The 12,881-nt window shown below is 38.2% G+C and overlaps 1 protein-coding gene across 1 annotated transcript in view; it reads right to left on the reverse strand.

Annotated features, from left to right (window-relative positions):
- Positions 1 to 12,881, reverse strand: part of STK32B (serine/threonine kinase 32B) — a 147,225-nt gene that overhangs the window by 18,567 nt on the left and 115,777 nt on the right. Inside the window, exons 7-10 of the mRNA XM_026034222.1 lie at positions 6,656 to 6,759; positions 3,858 to 3,974; positions 2,604 to 2,729; positions 575 to 706 (exon numbers count right to left, since the gene is read on the reverse strand). Coding sequence (XP_025890007.1) covers positions 575 to 706; positions 2,604 to 2,729; positions 3,858 to 3,974; positions 6,656 to 6,759 — 479 coding nt within the window. The remainder of the gene's footprint in view (positions 1 to 574; positions 707 to 2,603; positions 2,730 to 3,857; positions 3,975 to 6,655; positions 6,760 to 12,881) is intronic.

Below are 12,881 nucleotides of genomic sequence, written 5' to 3' on the forward strand. Positions count from 1 at the left end.
TTTCTTTCTGACAGCTCTAAGAAGAATAGTTTGCAGGAGCATTCACAGTCATTAGCAGAGGCAACAGAAACTGTAAAGCCTCATAAAAATGAAAATCCAAGTCTGGAAAGTGGTCATTTCTTAATCTTCCTGAAAGTTTAGACTACATATACAATGGATCTTCCTATGTGGGACACATTAGGAGACACTGTGTGAGATGGCTTTTAAACATTTATAAGGAAGGAGTTTGTTCACTGCATATTTTTCGTTTTCAGTACTAGCAGTGAATAAATACTCCTTATAACTATCTGCCCGTGTGTGGGAAGCATATTTGCCAACTGGCAATGGTTTTTCATACTTTAAATGAGCGTTTGTAAGGATCTTAAGAATGATTATAGCATAAAAGGCTGTTACTTTTATGACTGAAATAAATGGTTGCTTTTCATCTTGCTTGGGAGATGGTTTATGCAGCTATATACAAAACGACATACATGGAGACCAAGTCTATTTTCAGAGATGATAAAACTGAACTGACTATGTCCATTAGAGAAAGTACATGAGATGCCATTAACTGAAGCTACAGTTCCCAGCTTACCAGTGGGCAGCCTTCTTTAGCTGCATCTTTCGATTTGTTTTTGGCAAGTCGCTTTTTCTTTTTATGGAGAGGTTTGGACTCTAAAATCATTTCTTCTAGTTCAAATGTTGGATCACAGTTCAGTCTTCCTTTCTGGTACAGAAGGACATAAAGTTACTCTTTGAAGCATTATTGCATTGTTTTGGTCTATCCAAAGAGTTTTAATAGCATCAATAACAATCCAGCTGCCTACCCACAAGTGCAACTGTTCTTGAAAACTGTTCTTTTCAGGCTTGGAACAATGCTTGAGGATTAAATAACACAGTAAAGGTAAAAATCACATTATAAAGCAACTACAAAGAGTTATATTCTCTTCCTAGTTATACAAACTATCCTAGTACTTTTAGAGTGACTCCAATCGTATTACTACAATCAGAGAGGGCAATCTGCTTCCAAGTATTCATCAAAACATAAATTAGTGTTGTAGAACAGAACCAGTAACTGTAATAATGCAGGAAGGATGGGAAGTGCCTCTTCAAGAAGAGACCTTACTGTTAAAATATATATATCCCCTTGTATTTCTGAAGGGCTGCGGATGGGTTCAGGTGCCTGGATGCTACTCAAGACACCAAAGGAAGGAGGGAGATGACCTTGAGTTTTTTACATAAATGACTGCAGACACGTTCCCATGCAGAATATCTTGCTTAATGCTGTATTAAGAAAAATGGGGGCCAGCATCTGGAATTAATTTCTGCATTGGAAATCTTGATCTTGTTCCTATTGAACTCAAAGGAAAACCTTGCCTACAACAGAAATCGTTTGCTGGTATGAACAGGCCAGCAAACTCCTACTTTTAGGGTTATTTGTACGTTTTTTTTTCTAACTTATTGATGCTGTGGTGAAGCTGAGTGTGGTAATCTTGTACTATCTCTACCAATGTGGAGATGCCAACTCTATGCCAGATTTTTCTAATCTAAATTTCCATTCAAGTAACTATCTGATGTGAGGTTTTTGAGAGCACTCGGCATCTTAAATTGTAAGGAATAAAAAATGAGAAAAGCTGCTCTCTTCCGTCAGCAGCATTTATATCTCCATTGATTAAATGCAGAAAACTGACTCTATTATCTTTTTCTTTCTTATTACCTTTTCACTTGTTTTCCTAATACATCTGATCAACCAGATGGAACGAGCCCTGTAATATCAGCCTCTAGCTCAAAATGACTGTTAGAGCTTTTAATATGACTTTTAGGTTAATCTGAGTGGATAAATGTCACAGTCAGATTTAGCAGGAACTCTAATACACACCTGGTTGGGGAGAAAATGTAGCTATCCCATTTTCTTTATCTCTTTATCCATGTTTGCAATAAAGAAGTATAAACAAACCTTAGTTTGTTACAAATGTTTAGAGAAGAATTATGGCACAAAATAACTTCTATGACTTGGCAAACTGGCGATAGATTTTGTCACCACAGTCATTGCTTTTTATTCATTGCCCTCATTCAATTTATGGGCCATTTTAAATGAGCAAAACAAGCATTCTGAAAATAGTAATGAAACAGAGCCACAAAACAGAAACCACCAAATACCCAAATAGAATATGAATTGCCACAAAAGAAATAGATATCTTGAAATAGTATGTTTTAGGTGAAGAGGATCAGCACACCTGAATATTAGAAGGTGTTGCAAATGTTATTCAGATGCATGGATTTCAGACCTGCTGTGCTCTTGGGTCTCTGTGGTGCAATGTTAACATTGACAATTAGTTATACTAACATAGCTCAAATGCAAACTCTGGAAAGCATTTTTGTCATTTGAAAAAGAGCAAAAAGTGAATCAAGGTTAATTAGCTTTTGGTTTGATCTAATGAGATGGGCCAAGTTTTCTCTTAGGTATGTCTGAGCACATGAAAGACGAATCCAAAGTAAAGCTTTTGTCAGGAGCAGATCACTGAAAAGCAACAAACACAAGTGCCTTTTAGTAAACACTTGAAACAACGGTGACGATTAAGGTTGGACTTTGCAAGCACAGTTCAACTGGAGCATTAACTTACATTAGGAACAAAGCCGGGCGTCACTGATTTCTCTAGAACAGCATCCCAGTTGACATCAGCTAGGTATGGAGAGTTCTGAATGTCTGCAAGGCTGGAAAGGCGGCACTCCGGGTCCTTAGTGAGGAGCTGTGATCAAGACAAGGCATTTTCTAAGGAACTGGATGCCATGTAAAAGCAGAGATGTATCTCACAGACAAATTGTATGACACACAACTTATTGTGAGAAGATGGCTAGGGAATCATCTAACCTTCTAGAAGGCCCGATCTTAAAAAATAAAAATAATAACTTAGCTCATAGGATATTAAGACAATTTAATTGCCACCAGATGGCTGTTCCAGGCCTGAAATATAGAAATGAATTATCAATAAAAGCCTATTTACAAGTACACAAGAGTCCAAGTGACATGAAACATTAGAGTTCAATGCTACCTACCAATTTGCACTTAGTCTTTAATTTATTGGAAGAAATTATTACAGTGAGCATCCTGGCAGCAATTAAATTCAACCACCTCATTGCGCCATCTATCAAAAATAGATTGCTCATTGCAGCAAAGGAAATTGATCTTCTATTGCTCTTTTCACACATTCAGAAAGGCTACCTGCTGAAACCATCCAACCAAGATTGATGATTTCAAATACCTAGAAGAGGCAGATGAGCCTTGCAGCATGGCCAAGCAATTAAAATAAATGAATGTGTGGGGATGTTAGGAGGAAAGCATGTTCCAGGGCCAGTATGTGTGCCAGAAGAACGCCCATCTTGCAGCTACTGACATAGACCATGAGATGACTGGACTTTTGTTGTTGCAATTGAAGCAACATGGAGCAGAGAGACATAGGGTCCCTTTATAGGCACTCTTGCCAGAGATTTTAGCAGTAATTCAGTGAGAGCAATGGTCCTTCCTTCCCTCTCTTGCATCTGCCCCTTGGACTGAAGGCTGGGACCCACGGTGGAAAACACTGATTCCTAAAGTAATTCTACTAACGTGAACTTGTTTTAAAATAAACAGAAATACTAGACTCTTATTTCCTCCAGGGCACTAACGGACTCCTGTTTAAATCAAAGACTAATCTAGCTTCTAAAGACATAATATGGCATCACAAACATTCAGAAAAGTCTAAAAATAAACTCTTTTTTTCCTAATCCTTGAAATTTTAGCTACACAGATTGTGAGCAGTATCTTGCTCACATAATGCTGTCCAATTGCTGGAGGGACTGCTGGGAGAGCGAGGGAGAGGGCACTTCATCTTTCTTACCTTTTTCAGTAATGCTATCATGCCCTTGCACCACGTGGATGAGTAGTGAACTCTTTCAATCTTGAACATGTTGAGTATCTCATCAATGGGGGTGGCCGAGTGAATTTCATAGGGCCGCTGGGATGAAGATAAATCAATATCAAGTCAACGAGAATGGATAAAAGACTGTAGAGCTCAGCATTGCTTATCTTGGAAATACTGAAACACCACAACATCTTAAAACAACTTTGAGGCTAATCCTTCTGTGTGTGTGCTTTTCTTTGGTTTTAATGAATTTAATTATGTAGAGATGCACTTTCTCTTCAAATCTATTTATAAAAGAAGCATCAGTTCAAATTAGATAGATGAGTAATTTTATTCTTGCCGCATACGATGTCATATGTGTGTTATTTACTATTTTATACTTGTAATGGTAAAAAGTATTTGATCTAAAGTGACATAGTGCAATAGTGGTGGCTTGAGGAAGTTTTATCATCCTTAATTTATCAAGCAGTAGAGAGAAAAATTCAAAAATGTAGTGCACACATAAAAAAAACTGCCTAAAAACACAGTAAAAAATATCTCGCTTATAACCCTCTTCATTTTTCTCTTTTGAAATCTAAAATTAACCCATTATATGAGCCTACAGCTGACACAGCTCTAGTACACTGTATTTGCATTGTCTGAATTCTTCTATAGGTGAGGAGAAGCTCAAAGGTCTAAAATGTTGTGAGAAGAATCCTGGGATCTAGTCTCACTGAAATGTAGTATCTGGAAACAAAAAGAATTGCCTATAACTTAGGTTCTCATTAATTATGAGGAACTTATTTTTGAAGTCATATATCTGTAAACCAAATTGCTAGATTGCTACTTTGCATTGATAGACTTTTTCACTGTCCATCATTCTGCTCAGCTTCATCTCACCTAAATCCTTGTTGCCTCTCTAAGCAGATAGTCCAGATATTTTAGACTAGTACTTTAAGCACACAAACAGGCTGACTTGTCGTGTGCATCATGTTCTTTGATTTGATGGAGCTGATGTTGATTTGATTTGATGTTGAGCACAAAGTTTTAGTTTTAGTTCATTTTTTTTTTGATTGCTGGGTCTCATTATTAGTGGCTGGAAAATAAGAGAAATGTGCCAGCAACATGGTCTGCAGTCATCTTCCTGCCATGGGAGTCAAGGCAGCAGTTTAGCACCAGTTGCAAAATCTAGGGGAAAAAAAACACCTGTTTTTCTAGTATGTACTAAGGCGTGGGTTGCCATCCACCCTCCGACTTGCTCAACGGGAGAGAACGGCTCCCTAGTGCAGCACAAGCAGCTGGCTGGAGCAGGGACAGATGGCAATGTTTTTATTTAAAAATTGGTTTGATTCAGCCTCTGCTTTGCTTTGCCCCTCGACAGATAAACTTATTCAGAGGCAACTGCTGATCTTGGCAAATGGATACCTCTCTATAAAATTTTTCATTTATTAGAGTAACTAAGAATCTTTCGTGGTTTGTATTGGGAGTGCAGCTTTACTTGCACAATCATTCATTATGCTCCTTTCTTGGAGAAACCCATTGGCGAAAAAGATGGATATTAAAACAGCAGTGTGTTCTTTCAATTTGTTGTATGTGCAGCTAGTACCACCTTTTGTGATTAGAACTGAGTATGTATTTATCACTGCCAGATCTTAACTGTTCAGGTTAAAATACTCCATCCTGGGAACACTTAAGCCTAAACACTCAGTAATCTTTCAGAACGATGGCAGCAAAAAAAAGGCTAAGATTTTTTTTTTTTTTTTTTTTTTTTTTTAATGCTCCTATATTTTGAGAACAGATTTCGCTTGGAAGAAGTCTTTGCATCAGGAGTAGCACTTCTGACATTCCTATGGAAATTCAAAAATTTTTGGTCAAATAATAACAAACACTGAAAACTCTGCTTTTATGGACTGAAGGAACAACATGCGTGTACTCTGAATCTCAGTTTTCCTTCTAAAAGTGGGGATAATAATTGTCCTTTATTTTATTTTATTCCTTTATTTTATTCATTCCATATGAAGCTGTGAGATCTTTATGGGCTGAATTATCTTAATTAGTGCCTAGTAGGACAGGGGAGCAGTACTGTGCTAGTGTTATATGATAATAAATACCCTCCCCTTGAGCACAGCATTTTGCAATGCAAAAAAAAAATCTTTTCCAAAATAGGAATTAAATGTAAAAACCCTCTACTTAAGCTAAATATCATGATCATTTCCATAGGGAATAATAGATAGTTAACCCAATAAATTCAATCCTTTGGACCAAAATTGAAAAGAATTTTCCAATTTTTTTTTTTTTCTGTGAAATTCAACCATGCTCAGGAAGCCTTTTTGTTAAGCTTATTCATATAATTAATTAGATAAGTAATGAGTGCACTGGCAGACAAGCATTTTCTGAAGCTAGGCCAAATATCTTAGGATATTATATTTGCTCTTTTAGGGTATTAGCCAAGTGAATCAAAAGTATAATAATGAAAAGTATAAAGTAGAGTATAATAAAGTTACCCAACTGCTCTATAGAAAAAATTATAAAAAATTACAAATTAGCCTTTTTCTTAGCACACACCAAAAGCCTATGACCATTTGAGGTAAACTATCACAAAGAAATTGACAGTGGGAGAAAACTTGCCCCAAAATGTTTCCAATTGGGAAAGGCTGAAGGTTGCATTCCAGTCCCAAACCTTGGCCTCCTTCACTGGAAGTTTACCATGAATGATCTGTTCAGGGGGGAACTGCCATCTTTTGGATTTCTGCCAGGCAATGTGTTAAATAAAAACCAAAACCTCACATTCTTACCCAGCCCCTCAGTAACTCATATGCTGTAATTCCTAGCGACCACCAGTCTACGGGGTACGAGTATCCTGGGCCACCATCCATAAACGCCTGGAACACTTCAGGAGCTAAAACAACAAATCAAATCCAACAAAGAGCATTATATTAAAGTTAGGCTATAGACTTTGAATTTATTTGAATTTTCAGAATGAACAAGGATGCAATTAACTGGAATTAAAGGCATTTGTTAACGCTGAATCTTCAGGAGGCAGCTCATTGGCAACGAGTGCGTTAGAGCAATGAGCTGAAAGGTGCTTTGCTGCAATGGCTGAGAGGTGCAGATGAGTTCCTCCCTTGGTGTATGCAATACTCTCATCTCTCTACCAAAGCAGAGTTCCCTAAGGGGGTATCTACATCGGGTTTTGATTAACCACACAGGCAGAGCTGAGCAATGAGATGAAGATGGCCTATGGCTTAGTCTCCAAAAGACACTGGCTTCATGGGCAGCTTTCAAATGAAGCCCTGTACTTTACCATCTTGGTTATGTGTTTCCAAGCATCTCTCACTGGTCAAGATTTTTCTAAGACATTAATTCTATACACTAATTTAACTCTTTTCCATTTAGGTTTCATGTTATATGAATTAACTGAAATGTAAATTGCAATAGTTAGAGTAATACAAATATTTTCTAGGACAAATATTTGCAAGCAAGATAATTCTTTATAATTGAGGGAGGTATTGAACACAGTAAGTCTCATTGTCTCTCTACATTTGAATAGCATTAATGAAAGGGTTTTAAAAGCTATTTAACATAGAAAAAAAAGCTAATTAAATAGAAATCCTGACACTGACTGTATACTGTGAGAAACTCTATTATGACTGGAAATAAACACAATGTCAATAAAGTAATAACTACTATAATAACTTTGCTGAAAAAAAAGTATCTTTTCAAAACAAAGATCCACTTGACTAATTTCGGCAAGAAAGAGGTACTAAATAATGTCAGTGTTGTTTCCTCAGAAAACCACTTATAAATAAGATAGGATATGAAATGAAAAGTCGGTCGTGCTTTCCTAATTATTTTGCAGCCTAATCTCTGTATTTTGCAAAACCAATGCTTTCCCTGGGGTATCTCTAGACAGCACCAGCACCAACTGTAACACCCTGCTAGATTGCAATTACTGGGGGAGGCTCTTCCCTGGCTGCGGTGCTGAGGCTAAGGCACCACGTTGCCACCTGACTGCCATCTCACTGCTTTTTAGCACGCATGTTGCGATGAATAATGTAGCCTGGTCCCTCTTCAGGCTGGCAGCCTGGGATTTGACTACTGACAGCCTTTAATTAAAGGAAAGACATCCTTTCAGAGGAGTTTTGCAACCCTTGAGTCATTCTAACATCCTAACAGTTTACAACTCAAGTCCTGAGTTTAGAAAGTCCTGAAGAGTGAAGTGTCAAGATTTTGGTATCCATAAATGAGGTATGGCAAAAGCCTAATCTGTAGAATAAAAAGCAATGAATGAACAAAAGTGGTCCTGCACTCTCTGCCCGGCAAGAACATCTGTAATTATGTGCAGTAGCAGAACTGCAGGCACATAAGTAAATGTTTTTACCATAATATGTGTGGCTGGAGAATAACTAACAGTAGATCTGAGGCAAACATGAGCTGGTGCTGTGATCCAGGGGGGCATGAGTCAGTGCTGCCATAAAACATTGTGATGCTGCCTTAGCTCAGTCTCACCTCCAGCTAATATAGCTTAGCTTGGCATGGGTCCACTTCAGCTCGTTTGCATTCTGCTGGGGCTCTTCGCAGGCCAAACTTAATTGCACATGGCCAGTCTATCATGTAGATATATGCTAAGTGGCAGGTTTTTCTGCCTTGCTTTAGTGGATCAATACACTTAAATTCTGCCATTGCATATCAGACACCGAACTCACGTTTTAATAGTTATAGGTGTCTACCAGTGAAGGGTTAATTTAGTTTATTTATCCACATTTATTATGGCTTTTGCAAATTATGCTTAGATGATGTATAATGTCTCATTAAAAAAAAAAGTCTTTGTGGACTTGCAATATTCACCTATCTAGGTATAACATCGGTCTCTTTATTTTGTAATTTTAGCATTGGAATAATGCGAATAATTACTATTCGATTTGTGTGAAGCGGAGATGAAAGCACTTTATTGATGGAACCTGCAGCACTGGCAGAAAGGTGCAGCTGTTTTGCTAATTCATTGCCTGAGTTAGCCACTTCTCTTGTACCTGCTGGGTCTGAAAGCTTTTGCATCTCATCACCCCGCATTAAGCAGCCCAGTTGAATATGCTTCCTTTCGCAGCACTGAGTCCAGTGTTTTGAAGCTTATTAAAAAGTGCTGTTTTCTCACCCTAAACTTATAACAATGTTCTTAGACCACAGAGCATTCAGTCCCCTGTTTTTTAAAGCAGATAAGCACTTTTCCCCTACTTTTGTAATATTTACTGCTCAGTAAGACTGACTCTGCATTTCAGGGAAACCTCTTCACCTCGCTTCACAATATGAGGGGACACTGTCATAAGGTGCAATATCCTTGACAGTATGCTATAAACTGGATTATTCATAGGGTGACATCTCAGCCCTGTTGAAACCTAAAGACCTTTTCCCTCAATTTAACAAGGCTTTAAAATGCAAATATTACACTGAGCATATGCTTAATGTTCCTAAAAGCTGTTCTGATCTGAGACACGGGATCCAAGTGAAGGCCTCTAGCTGGCATGTCAGACATTTAGAGTTTGTCTGCTTCAGGATCCTTGCTCAGTTTCAGAATTATAGCATAATTTTACAGAAAGAGAGCAAGTCTTCCAAGCCACAAGGTTTAGTTAAGCTCTGAAGAACTACAGCTGGGAAATACAGAGCATAATGTTATAATTCGCCATAAGAAATAACTATGTCAGAAGAACAAAATCAGAGTCCACGCTTAGGAGATTAAAGCACATGAAAAAAAGTCCGAAAAGAATGTTAAAATATTGCACTGTTTTTCTTCAAGGTTATTATTAAAATAGACTATTTATGAACTTTTACTATTTGAGCTTGATATCTAGACAGCCATCATGCAAGCTAGCATCTACTTTGGTTAGGCTCTCAGATTTGGGATGAGAAGATCTCCTCCATCTTTTATCTCTGTGCACTAACCTAAATACATGAATCCTGCCTGAAAAGGTTAATTTAGATGAGTATAAGTCAGAGCATGCATGTAAGAATGATAGAGTTTCAGATCTTTTTCCTCTAGCAGCATCTATTAAACAAAGGCTGTTAGGAAAATCCCTAGTTTTAATATTGGGCCTGGCCCTGAAAATTCTTTCATCTGTCACACACAGTCAGAGTGAAGTCAATGGAATTTTGCAGGGTGCAAGTACAGCTTTTAAATCGTGAAGCTAAAACGTTTGTCACCAAGTCTTCCAAAGAATGAGTTTGAAGGTAAGTGGAAAAGTGCAATCAGTAGGTCTTACAGATTGGCCCTTTGAACAAAAGTTTTTGACATAATGGAGGGTTGCTTTACCAGAGCTGCCCTAAAGAGTGCCTTCAACACTGTTAGCCTGGTCTGCCTCACAGCTCACCCTCTTTGAGCAGGAGGTAGACTGGAGACCTCCTGAGATCCCTTCCATCATGACTTACGATCTTATGATGCTGATAAAGCTTAAGTGACCACCTTCTGTCTCAGTTCTTCTCAGTAGGGTGACAAAAAGGTTTGAGGACAGAAGTCTCAGTGAGGCCTCTACAGCATCATCTGCGAGATATCCCCTCTCTCCAGCCATGGTCACTGAGACCTACCCTAGCTCTTGATGGCCATTCTCTGTGAGGATATCTCTGACTTTCTCTTCAGCTGATAGACATACTCATCCAACAGTCACTGGGCTGGGGAATGCAGGACACTCCTCTGGCGAGGATCCTATCTTTCTGATCAACTGACAACAAGCTGTTTGGTAAGGAATCAGCAAGTTCATTGAATATTATTAGAACAAATTAGGATTAATTGGCCATACTCCTACATATAATACAGCTGTTGTCTGTAGAACTGGAAAAGTAAAATAACTGATTTAAAAAGCTGGATTTGAAAGCGTAATTTATATTGGTATGGTTGTCATGAAATTTTTGGCAGCTTTTTCTCTCTCACCGAACATTTCCTTAGGTCATGTACATGTAGGGACATGTACATTAGGAGACACAGCTGATTTTAAAGGCAGTGGACAACATGGACTGCATGGACTCTTCACCTCAGATCACAAAACCGGCAAGAATCACTCACAACACTGGGAAGTTTTGAAAATTTACATATTAGAAGCAAGGAAATCTTTAGCCTAGACAAGGTGGAACTACTCTATATGGGTGACAAAAGAGTATGATCAACTACCACCTTTCACACAAGGCTTCAATAACTAGAAACACAGAGCATTTCAAAATTAAGCAAATGTTCAAGCTAGGGCATTTCTCCTAACTTTAACAGGGCAAGAGACAAGGTCAGGGATATTTTCCTGGCTTGTATAATAATGAGGAAATGCATACGTTCAGCTTCAGCAATTTAGCAAGCCAAAAAACCTCTTCTTTATTTTTCTGTAACTGATCTCACTTTTTCTCCTAATAGCAGGCATTCTGTTTTTCACTGACTTTTATCTATTTTCCTTTCTTGAATAATTACATGAATGAACTCACTTTTGTACTACATCAAATGTAGTATCCCATTCCATCCATGCATCCCATTATTGTCCCTAATATGTATTTCCAGTTAATGATTTTCAACAATTAAATTAAAATCCTCTCTAGGATTCTGCATGAATCCTTTCCTCCAATGTTTTTGGCACTGTATCTTTCTAGCAATAGAAAGATAGCACAGAGACAGTCAGCTGCCTCTGTACCAATATTAATGTAAGTGAAAACTACACAACCCAATTTTCCATAACTTTTCCTACTGAAAAAAAACACCATTTTGGCATTTTGTATGTAGAAGAAAAAGCTTCTATGCAGGGCTTCTAGAAATCTTCTGAACATTCACAGGTACCACTCGACTGCATAGCACTGCTAAGTGCTCCAGGTCTCTGAAACTCAGGTCATTTTAATTTATTCTTCAACAATGAGTTTGAAAAAACTATCCATGATAAAATGGTCAATTTGGGTCTATCACTTAAAATGGTCAGCACAAGGAATAGCTGTTATCATTTTTGATGGAGCATACTGGTTTAATCATAAAGATAATTTATAAGATCAGATCATAAAATGAAGGGCTTGGAGTGACTCTGACACACAAATCTTAAATAGCACAATGTGAAGTTTCTTTTCTGATGAACTGATTTAAGTTTCACTTGCTTAGCGAGCACCTAATCAAAGCATGCCCGGGGTACTTGCCTAGCACCACACGGGAGTCTGACAAGGGCTGATTAAGGGAGCTTATAGAGCTATTACTCACTCTGAGTCACCTCTGATTTCCATTGGTCTGCTTTGAAACTTTGCAAAATCAATGAGAGTGTAGTGAAAAGACGAATACCTTTCTTCAAAAGGCCTTTGCTACCTACTAACAAATCCCCTAGTCTGCAGTATGCTTAAGCAGTAACGACAGCAGTACAAGCGATTCCTGAAGATCAATCACCTCTGAGAAACTGATAGAAGCTGATGGCCCATGGACAGCTAAATGCTGCCAACCAGACTTGGTCATTAGTTCCTACAAAACACCTTTGCTTAGTTTATCAGCAAACTGACAGTAAAACAAAAAACATAGCGTCAAATTTTTGGAATGATCAGGTTGAGATAGGCATCTCCAAAGCACTATTCAAGCATGAAAGCCCTGACCCTGGGCAGCTGGACGGCTTGTTAGATCTTTCAGTAGCTCGCTTGTGCAGTGAGCAGTAGACATCATGCTGGTCAGTAAGGGGAACTAGAGATTTGGGGTGTCTAGCAGGGATTGCAATGCCATACACGTGCCCGTCATGCAGCAAACACATACTCAGTGATGTGGGTTTTGCTGAAAAGGGTGAGATCTCAATGGCAGGAAAATAAATTCCAGTACCGCTGCTTAAGGTTCAGCACGACGCCATGCTGTTAGGTATCATTCTGCTTCTTCATTATTCCCAAACCTTGCAACCTCTCTTATACACAATACAAACAATATTTTCAGTGGCCATCATATGATAAGTTCTTAAAAGCTTAGACCTTTCTAAATTTTCCTTTTCTGAGTACTCGATATATATTACACGTTCATGGATTAGCTTCATGTCTGAGCTGAGT

This window comes from Nothoprocta perdicaria, unplaced genomic scaffold (genome assembly GCF_003342845.1).
Source record: "Nothoprocta perdicaria isolate Ctin4 unplaced genomic scaffold, notPer1 scaffold_14, whole genome shotgun sequence".
In the NCBI taxonomy this organism is placed as follows: Eukaryota; Metazoa; Chordata; class Aves; order Tinamiformes; family Tinamidae; genus Nothoprocta; species Nothoprocta perdicaria.